Source organism: Sus scrofa, chromosome 13, assembly GCF_054392235.1.
Source record: "Sus scrofa isolate SSC_HxYL_T2T_F1_AM1 chromosome 13, Sscrofa_HxYL_maternal_Yorkshire_Landrace_v2.0, whole genome shotgun sequence".
Lineage (NCBI taxonomy): Eukaryota > Metazoa > Chordata > Mammalia > Artiodactyla > Suidae > Sus > Sus scrofa.
In genome coordinates, this window is record NC_139395.1 from 198,271,964 (window position 1) to 198,294,669 (window position 22,706).

Genomic DNA, 22,706 nt, shown 5'->3' on the forward strand with positions numbered 1-22,706 from the left:
AAGGAAGGCAAAGTAGAGAGCTCAAAGCCCATTGGTACTACTGCCTCAGGACAACACAGCCTGAGATGCTTGGGCAGGGGTTGGGCACTGAGACTCAGGCTCTGGAGGGTCAGTTATGGGGAGAGGACTAGGGTTGGCAGTGTGGAGATAGCCTGAGGGAGCTAGGGCGTGCTGCGCCAAGGCTGGGGATTTGAGTGCCACAGCCAATGGAACCCAGGAGGAGGTCTGGCCCCACAGGAGAAGTAAGGCACCATTGTTGGGGAGGGCAAAATGATGAGGGGTGGACCACCATAGCAATATCTTTCTCTGTGCATACACTGACTATTGGATGGTGAAGCTACAGTCGGCCAGGCACCACTTGCATGGGCTACAGGTGACAGCCCTCGGGCTGGCTACAGGCACTTCTTGTGTGGTCTACATGTGGCAGGGTCACAGTTATCTTTGACTCCAGAGGTGGGCATGACCTGCCACCACTTGGGGTCCATGAACAGGCACTACCCGTGGCCCAGTCAGCTCAGACATCAGCACAGAGGAGGACAATGCAATAGAACACCACTGGTTGTCACTCTCACTCTCTTGGCAATGCACACACCCTGCCTTTGCCACTGCCAAATGCTCTGGGCACTGCCTAAACCTGCTTGAGGGGCAGTGCCACTTCCCAGGGCCCTGAAACTATGAGCAGCCTGTGCCACCTTCCTGCAGGTTCTTGCCACTCTCACGGGCCCAGCAACCAGGCACTGGCTACTAGTCCTGCCCATTGCCTCCATTTCCCTAGAAGCATGCACAGCACCCTATCAAGGGGATAACAGCCTGCACACACTGAGGAAACAGACAGCAAGCATCCAAACAAAAAGCAGCACTCACACCAAAAATAAATAGCAAGCCCTCACAAAATACCCAGGGGTACTCTTGCATACAAATAGCCCTCCAAGACTACCATGGTTGTTTTCTCTAAACTCATAGAATGAGAAAAATATAAGCAAAATGAAGAAACTCAGGAACCATTCCCAGTTAAAAGAAGAGGAGAATTCACCTGAAGGTGGAAACAATGAAACAGACCTCTGCACTCTAATAGACACAAAGTTCAAAAAGGAGATAATGAAAATACTGAAGGAATTAAGGCTGAACATCAAGGAATTAAGAACAAATATCAACAGTAATGTAGATTACTTGAGAAAGGAACTAGAAAATATAAGGAGGAAACAAGAAAAATTAGAAAATTCATTTGCAGAAATGCAAGCTGAGTTAAAGGCAATGAAGTACAAAATGAATAATGCAGAAGAACAAATTAGTGATGTGGAAGACAGAATAATGGAAATCACACAATCAGGACAGCAGATAGAAAACCAAATGAAAACACATGAAAGCAATATGAGATCTGTGGGATAATATAAAGTGGGCCTATCTACAAATAATATGGAGAAGAAAAAGTGGAATGAAAATATATTTGAAGAAATTATGTCTGAAAGCTTTCTAAATCCAAAGGAAACAGATATCAGGACACAGGATGCACAGAGGGCCCCAAACAAGTTGAACTCAAACAGGCCCACAGCCAGCACATACTAAAAATGGCAAAAGTTAAAGAGAGGATTCTAAAGGTAGCAAGAGAAGAACAAAGAGTTAATTATAGGGAACCTCCATAAGGCTATCAGCTGATTTCTCTACAGAAACACTATATGTCAGAAGAGAGGGGAAAGATATATTCAAAGTTCTAAAAGGGAAAAAATTGCAGCCTAGGATACTATACCCAGAAAAAAAATCATTTAAAATAGAAGGAGAAATAAAGAATTTCTCCAACAAACAAAACTAAAATAGTATGGAAATACTAAACCCATTTTGAAAGAAATACTGAAAGGGCTCATCTAAGTAAAAAAGAAGTAAGAAGAAATAGGATGGAAGAAATCATGGCTGTAAAGTAATCACTTAAATAAGCCAGTATGTAGAAATAAGAGAAAAAAAACCTGTAAAACTTTAAAAACAATGATAAACACAAGGAACAGCAAAAAGATAAACATGAATATATTTTTTAAAAAAAAAGGAGATCAAAATCATAAAATGTGGGGAAGGAAAGTAAGAAAATCTAGACTTTTTCTTAAGAATGTGTTTCAGCCTATATGCCTATTGGGCTAAAGCAAGCAGATAGAGGAAGTGGGTAATATGCTTGAAAAAGAGGGCAACCACAAACAAACAAAAAAAACCAAAAACAATGCATTCCCAAAATCTAAAAAGAAGAGGACACAGGCATAAAATAAAAGGAAATCATCCAACACACACCAAAAAAAAAAAAAAAATTAAGAAAGGAGGAACATAGAATCAACTGCAAAACAGGCTTTAAAATGGCAATAAATACGTATTTATCAATAGTTACCTTAAATGTCAATGGGCTGAATGCTCCAATCAAAAAACACAGAGTGACAGGGTGGATATAAAAACAAGAGCCTACAATATGTTAGCTATAAGAGACTCACCTTAGGGCAAAAGACAAAGATAAATTGAAAGTGAGGGGATGGAAAAAGATATTTCATGCAAATGGAAAAGACAGGAAAGTGGGAGTTGCAATACTCATATAGACAAAATAGACTTTAAAATGAAGGCCATGAAGAAAGACAAAGAAGGATGCAAAAATTTAAATATTAAAAATTAAAAAATTAAATATAATGATAAAAGGAAGAATTAAAAGAGCATATTACACTAGTCAATATATATGCTCCTAATATAGGAGCAGCCAGGTACATATAACAAATACTAACAGACATAAAAGGAGAAATTTATGGGAATATAATCATGGTAGGAGACTTTAACACCCCACTCACATCAATGGATAGATCCTCTAGACAAAAAATTCAATAAGGCAACAGAGATTCTAAATGACAGAATAGAGAAGTTATATTTCATTGACATTTTCAGGACATTGCATTGAAAAAAGTCAGAGTATACATTATTCTCAAGTGCACACGAAACACTCTTAAGGATTGACAAAATACTGGGGCACAAAACTAACCTCAACAAACTTAAAAGTATAGAAATTATTTCAAGTATCTTCTCTGACAATGATGGCCTGAAACTAGAAATGAACCACAAGAAAAGAAATGAGGAAAAAAAATGGCTATGTGGAGACTAAACAACATGCTACTAAAAAACCAATTGGTTGATGAGTAAATCAAAAGGGAAATTTAAAAAAATACCTTAAGACAAATAATAATGGAAAAATAACTATTCAAAATCTATGGGATGCTGCAAAAGCAGTACTTAGAAGGAAGCTCATAGCAAGAGTCCTTCCTTAGAAAAGAAAAAAAATCTTAAATAGACAAATTAATCCACCACCTAAAAGAATTAGAAAAAGAAGAAAAACCAAAACCTAAATTCAGCTGAAGGAAGGAAATCATAAAGATCAGGGAGGACAAAGAAGACATACAGATGGCCAGAAAACAAAAGAAAAGATGTTCAACATCAATAATTATTAGAGAAATGCAAATAAAAAGTGCTATGAGGTAACACCTTACACTAGCCAGAATGGCTATCATCAAAAAGTCTACAAACAATAAAGGCTGGAGAGGGTGTGGACAAAAAGGATCCCTATCACACTGTTGGTGGGAATGTAAATTGGTGCAACCACTGTGGAAAACAGTATGGAGATCCCCCAAAAAACTAAAACTAGAATTGCTATTTGATCCAGCAATCCTATTCCTGGGCATTTACCCAGAGAAAACCATGATTCAAAAAGATACATGTACTCCTATGTTCACTGCATCACTATATACAATGGCCAAGACATGGCAGCAACCTAAATGTCCATTGACAGAGAAGTGAAAAGAGAAGATGTGGTAAATATACCCAATGGAATATTACCCAGCCATTAAAAGGAATTAAATACTGGCATCTTTAGCAACATGGATGGACCTAGAAACCATCATGCTAAGTTAAAATAGACAGTGAGACACCAACATCATATGCTATCACTTATATGCGGAATCTAAAAAAAGGATACAATGAACTTCTTTGCAGAACAGACTGATGCACAGACTTTGAAAAACTTATGATTTCCATAGGAGACAGGTTGGGGGGTGGAGTGGATGGGCTGGGGGTTTGGGATGAGAATTCTGTTAAACTGGGTTGGGATGATCATTGTATAAATATAAATGCAATAAAGTTCATTGAATTTAAAAAAAGATCAGAGAGGAAATCAACAAAATAGAGACTTAAAAAAATAGAAAAAAACCCAATAAAACCAAAAAAGCTTATTCTTTGAAAGGGTAAACAAAATTGATAAACCTCTGGCCAGACTCACCAAGAAGAAGAGAGAAAGAACTCAAACAAAATAAGAAATGAAAAAGGAGAAATCTCAACATATACTTCAGAAATACAAAAAAAGTAAGAGAATACTATGAGCAATTATATGCCAACAAATTTTACAACCTAGAAGAAATGGACAACTTTAGAGAGACATATAGCCCTCCAAAACTGAATCAAGAAGAAATAGATCAATTGAACAGACCAATCACTGTTGAAATTGAATTTGTAATAAAAAGCACTTCCTACAAACAAAAGTCCCTGAACAGATGGCTTCATGGGAAAATTCTGCCAAACATAAAAAGAAGAAATTATAGCCATTCTTCTTAAACTTTTCTAAAAGGCTGAAGAAGGAACATTCCCAAAGACATTCTATGAAGCCACCATTACCCTAATACCAAAACCAGATAAAGATACTACCAAAAAAGAAAATTGTAGGCCAATATCTTTGATGAATATGGACATAAAAATTCCCCTCAAATTTTATCCAGTTGAATCCAACAATATATAAAAATGATCATAGAGCATGACCGAGTGGGATTCATCCCAAGTTCACAAGGATGGTTCAACATACACAAATCCATCTATGTATACACACCACATTTATACAAAAGAAAAATCAAAAACCACATGATCATCTCAATAGATGCAGAAGATGCATTTGACAAAGTCCAACATTCATCCATGATAAAAACTCTTAGCAAAGTATGTATAGAGGGAATACACCTTAACATAATAAAAGCCATTTATGACAAACCCATATCCAATATAATATTCAATGGAGAAAAGCTGAAAGCTTTCTGCTAAAATCTGGAACAAGACAAGGATGCCCACTCTCAACATTTTTATTCAGCATTTATTAGACGTCCTAGCCACAGCAATCAGACAAACAAAAGAAATAAAAGCTATCCAAATTGGAAGAGAAGAGTTAAAATTGTCACTATATACAGATGACATGATACTAAATATAAGGTCTCCATACAAAAACTACCTGAACTGATTGATGAATTTAACAAAGTAGCAAGATACAAGATTAACATTCAGGAATTGGTTGCATTTCTGTATACTAAAAATGAAATATTAGAAAGGAATATAAAAATATAACACCTTTTAAAATTGCACCCCTCCAAATTAAATACCTAGGAATAAACCTGACCAAGGAGGTGAAAGACTTATATTCTGAGAACTATAAAACATTAATCAAGGAAATTAAAGAGGATTCAAATAAATAGAAATCTCTTCCATGCTCCTAGATCAGAAGAATTAGTATTGTTAAAATGGCCACACTACCCAAAGCAATCTAATATTTCAATTCAATTTCTATCAAATTACCCATGACATTTTTCACAGAACTAGAACAAACAATCCAAGAATTTACATGGAACCATAAAAGACCCATAATCGCCAAGGCAATCCTGAGGAACAAAAACTAAGTGGGAAGCATAACTCTCCCAGACTTCAGACAATATTACAAAGCTACTATAATCAAGACAGTGTGGTACTGGTACCAAAACAGACATACAGACCAATGCAACAGAATAGAGAGCCCAAAAATAAACCCAGACACCAACAGTCAATTAATCTTTGACAAAGGAGGCAAGAATACAAAATGGGAAAAAGAGAGTACAACTGTACAAATGTTTTCTTAGATCAGTCTCCCAAGAAATAGAAATAAAAATGAAAATGAACCAATGGGACCTAATCAATTACAAGCTTTTGCACAGCAAAGACAACCATAAAAAAAACCCCAAAAAGATAACATACAGAATTGTAGAAAATAGTTTCAAATGATGCAACTGACAAGGTCTTAATCTCCAAAATATATAAACAACTCATACAACTCAACAGCAAAAAGACAAGAACAAAAACAAATAGCACAACTGAAAAATGGGCAGATAACCTGAACAGACATTTCTGCAAAGAGGAAATACAGATGGCCAACAGGCACATGAAAAAATGTTCCACATCACTAATTATTAGAGAAATGCAAGTCAAAACTGCAATGAGGTACCACTTCACACTAGTCATAATGGCTATCATTAATAAGTCTACAAATAACAAATACTGGAGAGGGTATGGAGAAAAGAGAACACTCCTTCACTGTTGATAGGGATGTAAACTAGTACCGCCATTATGGAAAACACTATGGAGGTGCCTCAGAAAACTTAATACAGAACCTCCATATGATCCAGCAATTCCACTCTTGGGCATACATCTGGACAAAATTTTCATTAAAAAATAATGCATCACCATGTTCATTGTAGCACTATTCACATCAGCCAAGACATGAAAACAACCTAAATGCCCACAGAAAGATGAATGCATTAAGAAGATATGGTACATATACACAATGGAATACTACTCAGCCATAAAAGAACAAAATAATGCCATTTGCAGCAACATGGATGCAACTAGAGACTCATACTAAGTGAAGTAAGTCAGAAAGAGAAAGACAAATACCATGTGATATTACTTATATCTAGAATCTGATATATGGCACAAATGAACCTATCTACAGAAAAGAAACAAACTCATGGACATTGGGAACAAACTTGTGGTTGGCAAGGGAAGGAGGAGGGAGTTGGATGGACTGGGAGTTTGGGGTTAGTAGATGCAAACTACAGCATATGGAATGAATAAACAATGGGATTCTGCTGTATAGCACAGGGAACTATACCTAATAAGTTATGATGGAACATGACAGAGGATAATGTTAGAAAAACAATGCACATATGCATAACTGGGTCACTTTACGGAACAGCAGAAATTGACAGAACATTGTAAATCAACTACAGTAAAATTAAAAAAAAATTCCAAAGAAACAAAACAAAAACAAACAAAAAAACAAAGCAGCAAGGGAAAGCTATAAGACAGAAGACAGATGGGGATGGGAACAAGACATAACCCCATTGGAAAGGCACATCACAATCCAGCAGAGGTAGAAATAGGGTACCTTTAATTTAGGGAAGGTTGACTGAATTTCTGCTACATTTCACTTTTGCCTTCTCTGAGCAAAGCGTTTTTGTTAGTAGCAAAAGAAAGGAAGTTTGAAAGGAAATAGATGTGTTCCTGACTTCTGTAACCTCAATGACTAGTGCAGTTCTTGCCACATATAGGTGCTCCATAGATGCTGCCCCTCTCTATTATGTTGCTGTATGCTGGGGTACAAATACATTCACTTCTTTGAACATGAGGCTACCTGTTTGCAAGTGGGATTTTCATTGTAAAAGGAAGTAAATGTGGTAAGGCAATTATGATGGAGCAATACAATATGCTAAAAGGAAAAAAAAAATCAAGGGGAACCCATACCATAAATTGAAATTTTCTATGTTCTACCATTACATGGCATAAAGCAACCTCAGGAGGTTTGCTCACTGCCAGGCCCAATGTTTACCCTGGACATAGCAATTTTGGTCTCTATTATCATTCCCCAGTGAATGAATGGAAAAGTACTCCTAAAATAGTAGCCATCTCTGATTTTTAAAGGCAAGTGAAAATTAGAATGCCTCTGAAATGTTGTGATGTCAGAGAATAAGGAAATTTTCAAGAAAATCAGGGGTAATTTTAAAAGAATGAAGGAGCCAGATTAAGTGGGTTAACATTGGCTGGCTTCAGCAATTTAAACATTGCATAATGATCATAAATAATAATCATAATGATTATTACCTAGTTAATAAAATAAATCATTAATGAAGGGCCATGAGTCCATAATGAAACTCAAAAGAAAAAAGTAGTGTGTAAAAGGTAGTTGTACTGTAAAAGGAGGGTGAACAGTGAAGTTGCATTCAGTTATTATTCTTTTTCATGAATAGGGATGTTTCATACATGTTGGTATTTTTAGTTCATCTATTAATTAGAGATCTGTTTTAAAAAGAGAATTACAGGGAACCAGGAGTAAGTCAAATAATCCTCAGCATTATCTTACCCAGTGGATTATTTCTAGAAACTTCAGCAATCATCTTTGAGCTCCTTTCCTGACTTCCAGGACTTCCCATGTGCTTGTGATTTTCCTTTCATTTCACTCTCTGCTTTTCCGTAATTTTTCCCCGGATCTTTTTCTTCTTCTCAAAAATCCAAATACTTAGAATTCTCTAGAATTTTTCCTACTGCCTCCTCTCCTTCATTAACACTAATTCCACAGGTGATCTTATCCAACGCCACAACTTTAAATACCAGAGACATGCTGAAAATTTCCAAATTTGTGTTTTAATTCTTGACTTTTCCTTCAAACTTTAGATTCACACACCCACTTGCCCATTGGCCAATAAATATCACTTGGATTCTGGCAGAGAGTCTCAAATTTAATATAAAAAATCAAAACTCTTATTCCCTTTCTAATCCTGCTTCTTCCCATTTTCCTCATTTCAATAAATGGTATCAACACATCCTGTTGATCAAACCAAACCCTTGGTTCTTCTCCTTCCTTACTCTTTATCTGTGATCACTAGTGAATTCAGATGACTCTAAGCATTACTAATGAGATCATACATGTGTCCAGCTTCCTCAGTCATAATCTTAGGGCCACCATTAGGTTCTAACTGGTCTCCCCAGTTTCACTCTTGCTCCTCCCAGTAGTCAAATCCCCACATAGACACCTGATTAGATATGCCACTCTTCAGCCTTCTGAAATGTCTCATATCCCATATACCATGGCCAAATGAATCCTCACCAGGGCCTAGAATCTGGTCTTGCTTACACATGCTATCTTGTTTCTGCCCCTCTGCCAATCACTTTCTGGTCAACAGTAATAGCAGGGCTTCTTGAGATTTGTTTTTCTGCCCTGGCTTGTCATATAAGCCTTATTAGGGCAAAGACTGTGTTGGTCTATAGAGCACTATTATCCCCCAAACTTAGAACAATGCTTGGCACAAGATAAGTGCTTATTAACTAAATGAATATATGAAAAACAAGAGGCAATCCCAGAGCCAGAAAGATTGAGTATAACCAGTTATCACACATAACAGCCAGGCAAAGAAAGGCCAGTTATATATTAAGCCATATAAGCACAAGTGGCTACACACAAGAAATAAGGAAAAAGAGGGCACGATCATGTGATTCAAGTTCATGAATTAGTTCTCAAAGTAGATAATAACTTCAGAGATACGATACTGAAACTTCTAGGAAATAAAACTTCTCAGTGGACTAATAATTATAATAAGATATATGCTAATAAGAAGTATGATATTAAAAATAGTGCTAATAGGAGTTCCCATTGTGGCTCAGTGGTAACGAATCCAACTAGTATCCATAAGGATGTGAGTTTGATCCCTGGCCCTGCTCAGTGGGTTAAGGATCTGGTGTTGCTATATATATAGTGCTAATAGGATAATGTCAAGGAAATGGGCTATATAATATGGGCCAAGGGAGACTTAAAGAATATGTAATTTTAACAGATTGGAAATTGGTAAAAATGTATGAGAAAGGGATAAATCTAAAAAATTCTGGTGAAACTAAGAAATTTTTAGCTATCAAAAAGATGACTAGCAGCTCAAGCTTGAAATCCCTTAAAAAAGGAATCAAGATCTATGCCATAACCAAAAATCACTAAGTCACCAAACTAATCTTGAAATCTCTCCTGGATTTCATGCTCTTCCATTTTATTATTATTATCAGTTTATTTTTAATATTTTTTTTGGCCATGCCTTATCAGTTTAATATTTTTTTTTTTTGGCCATGCCAGCCATGGCATGTGGACATCCCCAGGCCAGGGACTGAACCTGAACTACAGCAATGACCAGAGCCACTGCAGCAACAATGTAAGATCCTTAACATACTGCACCACAAAGGAACTCCTGCTCTTTTTTGATCTGTAAAAATTACTATAATCTTGAAAAAGAATTACAGTATTTCTGCATCCTGAAGGAGACAGTATATCATTAGCTGGTCTACTAAACCATAGGAATAGGTGCATAAATAGGTAAATTACTTTAATACATGATAGTTTTTTATTTTATTTTATTTATTTTGTCTTTTTGCCATTTTCTGGGCCGCTCCCATGGCATATGGAGGTTCCCAGGCTAGGGGTCGAGTTGGAGCTGTAGCCGCCAGCCTACACCAGAGCCACAGCAATGCAGGATCCGAGCCATGTCTGTAACCTACACTACAGCTCATGGCATCGCCAGATCCCTAACCCACTGAGTGAGGCAGGGATCGAACCTGAAACCTCATGGTTCCTAGTCAGATTCATTAACCACTGAGCCACGATAGGAACTCCCATGATATTTTTAAAAGTAGATTTAAGTAGAAATGATTTTTAAAATATTCCATTTGTGTAGATTCTGTATCCTAGACCAACTTAAAGTATTTGAGGTATTAAAAAGAATCCAAATTTGGGGGGTTTCCACTGTGGCTCAGCAGGTTAAGAACCTGCCACAGTATCCATGAGGATGTAGGTTCAAGACCTGGCCTCACTCAGTGGGTTAAGGATCTAGCATTTTTTTTTGCAAGCTGCAGTATAGGTTGCAGATGCGGCTCAGATCTAGCATTGCTGTGGCATAGGCCAGCAGCTGCAGCTCCAATTTGACCCCTAGCCTAGGAACTTCCATAGGCTGCAGGTGTGGCCCTAAAAATAAATAAATAAATCCAAATTTTAAATTGTAATTGCAATAAATTAATGTTATTTTAACTGTTTAAAAAGTTGGTTTACAGGGTTTTATAAGCTCTATGTGTTAATTTAATTTATCACTAAAATAAAAAGAGTATTTCTTGCCTCAAACACTTCATTATGAAATTATCTTTTCAGAAATCTTAACACTGTTTCAAGAAACTGTTTTAATAAGAAATGAAGTGATCCATATGATGTATTTGGTCTCCTCTGAAGAGCAAATTAGAGAAAGGAAGATTGGCAAGAAACTCCTTTGGATAATTTCATCATTGACACATGTCCATTCTATAAATGTGATCCAGACTATAAATTTATAAATGACTGGCCCACCCCAAAATATGAATTGTGGCCCTTTCTGGGATCCACTTCAGAGACGGTGATGATAGGGAATAGGCATGAGAGGAATTTCCAGGTGATGGAAATGTTTTAGGTCTTAATGAAAGTTAGGTTACATAAGCACATGCATTTTCAAACTCACCAAATTGTACACTTAAGGTTATGCATTTTGCAATATGTGAGAGAAAAAATGAAAAACAAATATTAAACCCTGGTTGTTAAATTTGCTTTACACAGTGGTATGAGCTAACAATTCTCAAATTACTTTTGTGTTCTAAGCTTGAGCAAATCCATAACATTTTGTGACTAACACAAATAAGGTTTCTCATTATTAGAGATAAGAGTTACAAATATGAAAGGAGAAAGGACTAGAATGTACCCTCTCGTATTTTGAATTGGAGCTATCATTTTGAGTTCATATTTATAGATGTAGAGTTACATGCACTGAGATGGTTTAAAAGCAGGACATACCAAGCAGCTATAAAGTTTTTTAAAATATAGAAGGAACTGAAGGAACTAAAATAGCTAAATAGATTTGGGGTTTCTTACAAAAAATTTTGATTTGAGGGTAAGGGCAGGGGAAGAATAAGATGAACCTGGAACATCTTATTTTGCAAGAAAATAAAGAAGTTTTCAAAGAATGGGGATATAGCAAGACCAATAAGGGAGCAAGCTTGAAGGATTTCCCCAAATATGAAGACTTTCTATAAAATAACTTGCTTGTATTAAAAAAATTTAAGACAAAGAAGACAGAGATGCAGAGAAAGACAGAAAGATAGCAAGGCTGACAGAAAACTTTTTGAGATTACAGAAGATGAAAGAGGCCTAGCAATAAAATGCAGTGTATTATCCTAAATTAGTTGGGTGGAAAACATACAAGCAAACCACAAATGCTATCAAGGGCATATTTGGAGCAACTGACAAAAATGAATACATATTGTATTAGATAATTGTACTGCATTAATGTTAATTTTCCTTGTTTCTCTGTGATTATATGTGAAAACATCCTTGTTCTTAGTAAAAAAACAAAACAAAAAACAAAACAAAACAACAAACAAACAAAAAAACAAAACAGGGTAAACAGGCACAATGTCAAACCACTATCAAATGATTCAGAAAATGAATATTTCTCCAACTTGGAGGGAATTAAAGAATGCTAAGACAGGAAGAAATGGAAAATATGAATGGACCAATCACAAGTACTGAAATTGAAACTGTGATTTTAATAGTTCTGAAAGAAAGAAAAAGAAAGAAAAAGAAAGAAAGAAAGAAAGAAAAAAAAATGTTTCCAGGACCAGATGGCTTCACATGCAAATTCTACCAAAAATTTAGAGAAAAGTTAATATCTATACTTCTGAAACTCTTCCAAAAAATTTTCAGAGGAAGGAACACTTTTAAGCTCATTCTATGAGGCTATCATTACCCTGATACCAGAACCAAGACAGATACCACACACGAAAGAAAACTACAGGCCAGAATCACTGATGAACATAGATGCAAAAAACTTCAACAAAATACTAACAAACAGAATGCAACAATATATTAAAAGGATCATACACCATGATCATGTGGGATTTATCCCAGGGATGCAAGGATTCTTCAATATCCACAAATCAGTCAATGTGATAAACCACATTAACAAACTGAAGAATAAAAACCATATGATCATCTCAATAGATACAGAAAAAGCTTTTAACAAAATTCAATATCCATTTATGGTAAAAACTCTCTGGAAAGGGGGCATAGAGGGAACCTACCTCAACATAATAATATGACAAATCCACAGTTAACATCATATGCAATGGTGAAAAACTGAAAGCATTTCTTATAAAATTAGGAACAAGACAAGGAGGGTCATTTTCATTATTATTATTCAACATAGTTTTGGAAGTCCTAGTCCAGCTATTGGAGAAGAGAAAGAAAGAAAATGGATTCAAATTGGAAGAGAAGAACTAAAACTGTCAATGTTTGCAGATTACATGATACTATATACAGAAAATCATAAAGATGCTACCAGAAAACTTCTAGAGCTCATTGATGAATGTGATAAAGTTGCAGGACACAAAATTAACACAGATATCTATTGCATTTCTATACACTAACAAGGAAATATCAAAAAGGGAAATTAAGGAAACAATACCATTTACAATCACATCAAAAAGAATAAAATACTAATAAAAAGGCAAAAAAATAGAACACCAATAAATCAACTATAATAAAAACAAACAAAAATACCTAAGAATAAATCTACCTAAAGAGGCAAAAGAATTGTACTTTGAAAACTGTAACACACTGATGAAAAAAATCAAAGATGACACAGATAGAGAGATATCCCAGGCTCTTGGATTGGAAGAATTAATATTGTCAAGATGCTTATACTACCCAAGGCAATCTACATATTCAATTCAATCCCTATCAAATTACCAATGGTATTTTTTACAGAATTAGAACAAAAAAATAAAAAAAATTGTATGGAAACATGAAAGACTCCAAACAGCCAAAGAAATCTTGATAAAAATGCAGCTGGAGGAATCAGGCTCCCTGACGTCAGACAATAATACAAAGCTACAGTCATCAAAATAATATGGCAGTGGCAAAACCCCCAGAAATATAGATAAGTAGAACAGTATAGAAAGCCTGGAATTAAACCCACACACCTGTGGTAAACTAATATATGACAAAGGAGGCAAGAATATACAATGGATAAAAGACAGTTTCTTCACTAAGTGGTGCTGGCTGGGAAAACTGAACAGCTACATGAAAAAGAATGAAATTAGGACACTCTCTAATACCAAACACAGAATAAACTCAAAATGGATTAAAGACCTAAATATAAGAACGGATACTATAAAATTCTTAGTGGAAAACATAGGTCAAACACTCTCTGACATAAACCACAGCAAAATCTTCTCAGATCCACCTCCTAGAGTAAAAAAAAAACAAAAAACAGTGAGATCTAATTAAACTTAAAAGTTTCTGCACAGCAAAGGAAACCATAACAAAACGAAAAGACAACCTACAGGATGGGAGAAAATATTTGCAAATGATGCTGATAAGGGATTAATCTTCAAAATACACAACAGCTCTTTCAACTTAATATCAAAAAACAAACAACCCAAGCAAAAATTGGGCAGAAGATCTAAAGACATTTCTCCAAAGAATACATACAAATGGCCAAAAAACACATGCAAATATGCCTGACATTACTGACTTTTAGAGAAATGCAAATCAAAACTATAGCGAGGTCCCACCTCACACACAACCAGTCAGAATGGTCATCCTCAAAAAAAAAAAAAAAAAAAAAAAAATGCTGGAGAGGATATGGAGAACCCTCCTACACGGTTGGTGAGAATGTAAATTGGTAAGATCACTATGCAAAACACTATGGAGTTTCCTCAAAAAACTAAACATAGAACTACTGTATGATCTAACAAACCCACTCCTTGGCACATACCCAGACAAAACTATAATTTAAAAAGATACATGCACCCCAATGTTCATAGCAGCACTATTTACAATAGCCAAGACATGGAAGCAACCCAAGAGTTCATCAACTAAGAAATGGGTAAAGAAGATGTAGTACATATATACAATGGACAACTACTCAACCATAAAAAAGAACGAAATAATGCCATTTGCAGCAACGTGGATGAACCTAGAGATTATCATAAGTTAAGTATATCAGAGATGGACAAATACCATATGATATCACTTATATGAAGAATCTAATTTAAAAATGATACAGGGAGTTCCCATTGTGGCTCTGTGGAAAGGAACCTCCTGACCAGCATCCATGAGGATGCAGGTTTGATCCTGGGCCTTGCTCAGTGGGTTAAGCATCCGGTGTTGCTGTGAACTGTGGTGTAGGTCACAGACACAGCTCGGATTTGGTATTGCTGTGGCTGTGGCATAGGCCAGCCCCTACAGCTCCAATTCGACCCCTAGCCTGGGAACCTCCATGTGCTGTGGGTGCAGCCCTAAAAAGACAAAAATAAAGTAAAATAAAAATGATACAAATGATCTTACAAAACAGAAACAGACTCACAGACTTTGAAAACAAATTTATGGTTACCAAAGGGGAAGGGGGGGGAGGGATAAATTAGGAGTTTGGGATTAACATATACACACATTACTATATATAAAATAGATAACCAATAAGGACCTATGATACAGCACAGGGAAATCTAGTCAATATTCTATAATAACCTCTATAGGAAAAGAACCTAAGAATAAAGATGTATATATATATATATAGAACTGAAGCACTTTGCTGTACACCTGAAACTAACACAACATTGTAAAGCAACTATACTCTGATTAAAAAAAAAAAAGAATGATAAAGTTTTCATTGCATAAAACGTAAATAACTGGTGAATCTTGGTGAAGGCACACAGGAACTCTCTGTATTATGATTTGCAGTTTTTGTGCATGTTTGAAATTACATCAGTAGAAATTACTTAGGAAATAAATGTGTTGAATGTCTCCCGAGCAAGACTTAGGCCCTCCTTTCCCAACCTTTCCTGAACAGAGGAAAATAAAAATTTGATTACCCATTTCTATAATTCACAGTGTGCAAAAGCATGGATGTGTCCTTAATTTGGCCTGACACTCCTCCTAAGAGGTAGCTATTCTATAGACACCCTACAGATGAGGATCCTGAAACCTGGAGATACAAAGTCACACAAGGTCAATAACATAGGTGGGATGAAAATCTTGATCTCTGGTACGAAGTTAACCTTGTCTTTAAACTACAGCACAGTTGGCCCATACTTTCCCAATATCTCTTTTAAGGTTGGAAAAGAAAACAAGTCAGTAACAGAGAGAAAGAACAGTCACAGGGAAATGCAGTGACATCCAGGCACACTGAGGCAGAGGGATAGGAAGGGAGTGCAGATAATATGAAAGTTAACAGAGAAGAGCTGTCCAATTAAACCATCTAACCACCTACAGGTGAAAACACATGGAGCAGATTTACATTGAGGTCAGGTCATTGTATAGTATGGTTTCAATATGTTTCTTGATCTCAGTTATTTTCATTAGGAAATTATGCTTTTTGCTACACAGCATTTTAAGAAGACAAAAAAATAAGCAGCATTAGCATACTTGCAAGAATATTGTTTGACAAAACTATCTGAAATAACATTAGAAACTTTCTTGGTTAGAGACATAAAGGAAAACAAGAAAACTCCGGGTAGCTGGAAAAATAAGAAATAATACCACGGAATGGCTAAGGAGAACAAAAGGCAAGACTGGTAAGGAAAAGTTTAAATGCATCAGAATTCTATTATAGCTTACATTTGTTTGCTTTTGTTCAGATTGGAACTGTGTGAAAAGACCTTTTATGTCCTCTGTGATGGAACATGTGTTTATATTAGATGAAAGTGTTTTTCTATTTCCTTCGTATATTGGTTCAAAAAGATATGTTATTGGCATCTTTGACCTACAATAAGTGCATCAGTGAGGCAGATAATTGAAAGATGTCACTAATATTACTGCAAGCCTGGCTGACATTGAGAAAGCACATGTTCTGCAAGAATATCAGATGGACTAATTTACCAAATCTAAGGTTGATACCGGAGGTGGCTGTCTTACTAAGATCTACCTATGTGCAAAAGAAAACACTGAATTTTTAGCTCAAGGTACCTTTTACCGGTAACACAGTTAGGACATAGGTTACCCATCTGTGACATGCCCAAGACATAGAGTATATATTGCTAATGGTTAAAATCATGTTTAGCACAGGGGGAGGGACTGACCGCTGTAGACATTTGTTATGATACATTTGTTGAAAACAGATTATAATTCTCAAGAGGCAGCAAAGCCAGGAAGGCGCATTATAGATATAGGAGGCTTTAGTCTCGTCACCCAGATACAGGGTGTAATGCACAGAATCAGAGCTATAGATGCAGATGCGCAGGACCTTGGACAGTCCTTTTAGAGCCCAGGCAATTGGCCCAGCTGGGATGTAGCTGAATGCCCTCATCTCCAGCTTCCTAGGATGAGGAATTTCCATTTACCCTCACTCTGGTATGATGGGCAATTAGGTGCAGACTCAGTCCTTCAATACTCGTCCTCTCTGGCCTTCTCTCTCTCCCAAACAATACTGACCACGAGGGGTGGCTGACAGTTTGTCTCCATTTATACGAGAAATTTTAATGTCTGTTTTTGTACAGGGTTAGTCTTTTAACCTGATTAACTACAGCTGCATCTTCCATTCTGTGCCCACACACAGGCTTCTTAGAAATTCTGGGTGCTAGAGGCTGATTCTAATACTCACAGGTAAGGCCATTCCCTAGAGGCCTCTTCTACAAAATTAGGGGCAGGAAATCACTCCTATGAGGGCTTATGGATCTTTATGAGGATGTCACCTCTTTTTATGACCTAACTTAGAAGCACTGGGTTATGATTACCTATGGAGATGCCTTCTTTCAGGCAGAAGGAATAAACATATTCTTGGGCTTAAGAATACTCATGTTTTCTTCCTGCCCCTGTACCCACTCTAGTTTCTCCTGTAGTACTGCTTTAGGAATGGCTGTTCTAGAGGGAGAAGAAAAATCCTGAAATTCAGCATGTTTTTGGTCATATTATACCGTAAAAAAAAGAATCTGAGATGGTGATATGAGTTCTAAGTTTTAGTTAGCACTGAAATGGATCTGACTCAAGAACTAAGGAAGCACTTTTTATGCTAACTCACAACAAAATGCTTATGCATGAATTTCAAAAGGCATACTTTTTAAAATTTGTAACTCGAGGGTTATCTATACATGCATTTTTGATGCTGACAATAAATATCATCCTAATTGGTTGATAACCAGCACAATTTATAGATTAAAAACTAATTTTACACCATAAAAAATGCTTACCTTCTGAATGGGTGGAAATTTCAGTTTTTATGTATGTAGGAAACATAACACTTGATGCCAGTATTTAATGAAGAAGGAATTTTAATTATGCTTTCTTCATTTTTATGATTTTAATTGGAAAATGACGGGAACATTTATAATGTTATGAAGAGGGAGAATAGTTCCCTGCTGGGAGGGTTTGGGGAAGCTGCCAGAAATGGGATGCACAATGTCTGCTGGGGTCACCTTGTTGGGAAAGGGCCACCGTGACGTCACACTCACCCATAGACGCAGTGGGCAGCGGACACCAGCCAGTCCCTGCTGACGAGGGAAGCTCCGCAGAGCAGTTGGCCGTTGTAATACAGAGCAACAACCCAGGGCCAGGCTCCTTCTCTGGAATCATTTCCTCCAACAATCTTTGGACTGACTTCTTGAGCCACCTGTTTTTTTCCACACGCTATTAAGATAATTGAAGAAAGAGCATCTATTTTATTTTGGTGGATTTCCTCTGATCATGAAAATTGAATGGATCACTACCAAATAACTTCAGGTGACACAGTAATTCTAAACAGAATTTTAAATAGAAGGCTTGAAGAACAGCAGGAAAGATTTACTTACATTTATAGTTACACTGTAACAAAATCAGTGAATCCTCAAAGCACTGTTCACTGTAAGAGAAGAACAATTGTATTTCAAAAGTTGTGTACATAATGCTTTAAAGCAAAACATACTGTAGGTTATCCTATTTTTTTCCTTTAGTCAAATGGGCTTTTATATGTGTCATATCTAAAAGGCAGGAACCTGAAATGCACAGCAGAAAAAGCCTCCACTTGAAGACAAATAAAGCTGAGTTCACATCCTAAACCCTACCACTCACTCTTCATGTGGTTTTGGATAAGTCTCTCAATGTCCCTGAGACTCAGTTTTAACATCTGTAAAATGGAGGCAATAGTACTTTACTGGAATTTTGTGAGAAGTCAGGGATTATTTGCAATAGAATTATTATTGTGCATTAAACACAATGAATAGTGAATAAATGGTAGCTACTGTTAGTTTGTGTGAACCAACCTTGGATTTCACATCGCATAATCCAGAGTCTACCTCAGTATTGCTAATGACACAATGGTTCAGTACCTAACACTATGTGAGAGGCTATGGACTTCAGGGAATTCAATGATGAATAAATCATGGGTCCTGATTTCAAGGGAAGAAGACACATAAATAAGCAAATATAAGATAAAGTGCAAGCATAAATAATTTACAAGATCAACTACTTGTTTAAATATTTGGGTACCAACTCTTTTCAAAGCCAAGAATTCTATTTTCAAGAAAAATTTGAAAATTGTTTTAAAATGCGTTATACGTATTAGCCACTAGAGGCCAGTATAACACAAGGAATTAAAGTACTTCCCACACTATCCTGATGTAGCTACTATATACATTGCTTTACGCATGCATACATACTACCAGTTTCCATATATACATTTAACAACATCTATTGTGCACGTTGTTTAGGTGCCTGAAATTTTAGGGAACAACAAACCAAAAAAACCCACAAAACATGACCCAAAATCATAAGTGCAGAGAACATATGTATGATCAAAGATCAAGATCATAAGTAAAATCAAAACAATTCAGTGTTTCTGGAACATACATGATTATATTTATTTGAAATGAAGTGCATTCATGTTGTCTGACATATCCTTTAGACTAGACATATGCAATTGAAATATAAGGAAATATATTTATATTTTAATAAACAATGTGCATGTATGTATATCTATCCAGGTATAGATATATCGATATGCATTCATGATTCCCCCAAAGAAGCCTCAGTTAATTCTTCTAGGAGTTCCCATCGTGGTGCAGCAGAAACAAATCCTCCTAGGAACCATGAGGTTGCAGGTTTGATCCCTGGCCTCACTCAGTGGGTTAAGGATCTGGTGTTGCTGTGAGCTGTGGTGTAGGTTGCAGACTCAGCTTGGATCTGGAGTGGCTGTGGCTGTGGCCGGCAGGTGTAGCTCCGATTGGACCCCTAGTCTGGGAACATCCATATGCTGCAGGGGTGGCCCTATAAAGACAAAAAAAAAAAAAAATTCTTCTCCTGTTATCCACCCATGGTTAAAAGAGAAGTAGTTGCCAGGATGCTTCCCAACATCCTCTTAAGTTTCATCCAAACATTCTACATTTGCAATGCTCATCAGTGAAAACCCATATTCCAAGTGGTTTATCATTCTTAAGTGTTAAACAACGCTTAATACTCTGTGTATGGATAAGATGGATACATTTCTTTTTAGTAAGCCCAGGAAAGTTCTGAGTTAACTTTATAGGTAACCAGAAAATTAAACTGAGCCTAGGTCTTCATTCTCCATGTGTTTTGGTTAATTGAAATTTTCCTACACAAACACAATATGCAGCATCTCAGTCAAGAGCAGTAAAGCTGCTTCACCGCTGGCCCAAATGAGCAGTGAGTTCATTTGTCCAGGTGCAGTTAGATTAGAGAAAAAAACAAAACTACTCTCCTAGCCTTTGGTCAAGGGTCTGAACAAGGTTAGCTCCCTGTGTGGGCAAAAAGGCAATGCCATGATCCTGTGTCTTTCTCCCAGCCCAGTGGGGCAATATTGGGATATAAATGGTTGGGTTTATATCTACTGTATTAATAGAATGAACTAACTTCTCTCCCAATATTTGCCCAATGATGTGGCCTTTTTACTTTCTTTATCATTTCTGGAACTGTTATTTCAAGTGAGCTGCTGCTGAGGGGAACTTAAAAGATAACACACTCTTCCAGCTTTGTGAACTTGTCTGAATCACTTAACCCAGGCCTGTTTCCTCATCCTTTTAGTGAAGCAATGCTACCTAAGTCGCAGAGCTTTGGCCTGGACTGGAAATAACCTCTGTAGTATTATAATATCCCCACCACAGTGTCTGTCACATGATAAAGCATCCAATAAAGTGTTGATGGTGCTTTATAGCCGGTATCTAGCACTATGCCTAGAACGCATTGTCAATCCAAACACATTATGTCAAATTTTTTTGATGTCTAGAACTACTAGACAAAGCACTGGAGGAAAGAGAAGCCTAGTACTGACAGCAGAATAAATTGTATGTTTCCAGTTACATCAAGACAGATTGCTGGTTGAGTGGCCTTTTCTCGGTGGTGGGAAATCATAGTCTAGTTATGCACATGCCTTCGCAATAGGAGAAAAAACTGGGGATCAAGGTTAGTAGATCTTCATAGTTGGAAGAATCATCCCCCGTTATTTTTTATTGCAACCACTAGTGCAATAAAAGGGTGTTTTAAAAAGCACCTATTTTCATGGGGCAATAAACTTATTTCTACAATAAATAAATACATTAAAAAACAAACTAAACAAACAAATGCACATATGGCCAATTTCCTGTCAAGCCAGTATAATGTGGCTAATCAAGGGAGAGATTAAGAACACACCGGCTTGGAGCTCCTGTTGTAGATCAGTGGTAATGAACCCAACTAGTATCCATGAGGATGTGGGTTTGATCTCTGGCTTTGCTCAGTGGGTTAAGGATCCGGCGCTGCAGTGAGCTGAGGTATAGGCTGCAGAAGTGGTTCAGATCCTGTGTTGCTGTGGCTGTGATATAGGCCGGCAGCTACAGCTCTGATTTGATCCCTAGCCCAGGAATTTCTATATGCCTCTGATGCAGCCCTAAGGGGGGAAAAAAAAAAAATCCTGGCTTACAGATGTGATGAAAATTTCAAGTATTTTTGTCTGTAAATGGTGTCTCTTTCAAGTAACATGAACATACATTCAGTACAGATATTTTAGTGTGTGATGATACTGGCATTTTCTTGATAAGCATGAACAAACTAGTTCTTATTTTAAACATGCATAGAATTACGATGAAAACATTTTATATAATTTTTCCTTTTTTTTTTTTTTTTTTGCTTTTTTGGGGCCACCTCTGTGGCATACGGAAGTTTCCAGGCTAGGGGTCAAATCAGAGCTGCAACTGTTGGCCTACACCAGAGCCACAGCAACATCAGATCCAAGCCATGTCTGTGACCTACACCACAGTTCATAGCAACATTGGATTCTTAATCCACTGAGCAAGGCCAGGGATTGAACCCACATCCTTATAGATACTAATGGGGTTGTTACGGCTGATCCACAATGGAGACACCTCCTTTTTTTCTAACTTTCTTAAATATCTGTAGAATATAAATAAGAGACATTCTCAATATACAAACTGCTCTAGGTCTGCAGCAGTAATGCAAATCTAGTCATGCCTAACAGAAAGGAAATCTAGAAGACAGCTTTCTCACTTGCAGATGCTTTGTTTCACCCCTGATGAGACTAATAATACTACTCAAGGCTCCACAAACATTCTTGGGAAATATTCAGCTACAAAGTACTTTGGTACTAAAAATACTCCTTTAATAGTTCATTTTACTGGTTGAGCTCACAAACAGCGGAAAGATTATATAATTTCACTTTTCGCCATTAAGTATGTTAAGGAAAAGACTACAATCTAATGCACCGGGCAATGATATCTTAAATCTCTGTCTGTAGTTACAGCTTCTTCTTGAAATGAACTTCCACCCACGGCAATGAAACTGTAAAATTCAGAAGCCAAGTTCAATGAAAATTATCATG

General features: G+C 36.7%; 1 protein-coding gene across 3 annotated transcripts in view; it reads right to left on the reverse strand.

Annotated features, from left to right (window-relative positions):
* TMPRSS15 (transmembrane serine protease 15) overlaps positions 1-22,706 on the reverse strand; it is a 172,326-nt gene that overhangs the window by 12,989 nt on the left and 136,631 nt on the right. For all 3 annotated transcript variants that reach the window (XM_021068532.2, XM_084987059.1, NM_001001259.1), the window contains 2 exon segments: positions 18,691-18,740; positions 18,355-18,529 (listed from right to left, as the gene is read on the reverse strand). In XM_021068532.2, coding sequence (XP_020924191.2) covers positions 18,355-18,529; positions 18,691-18,740 — 225 coding nt within the window.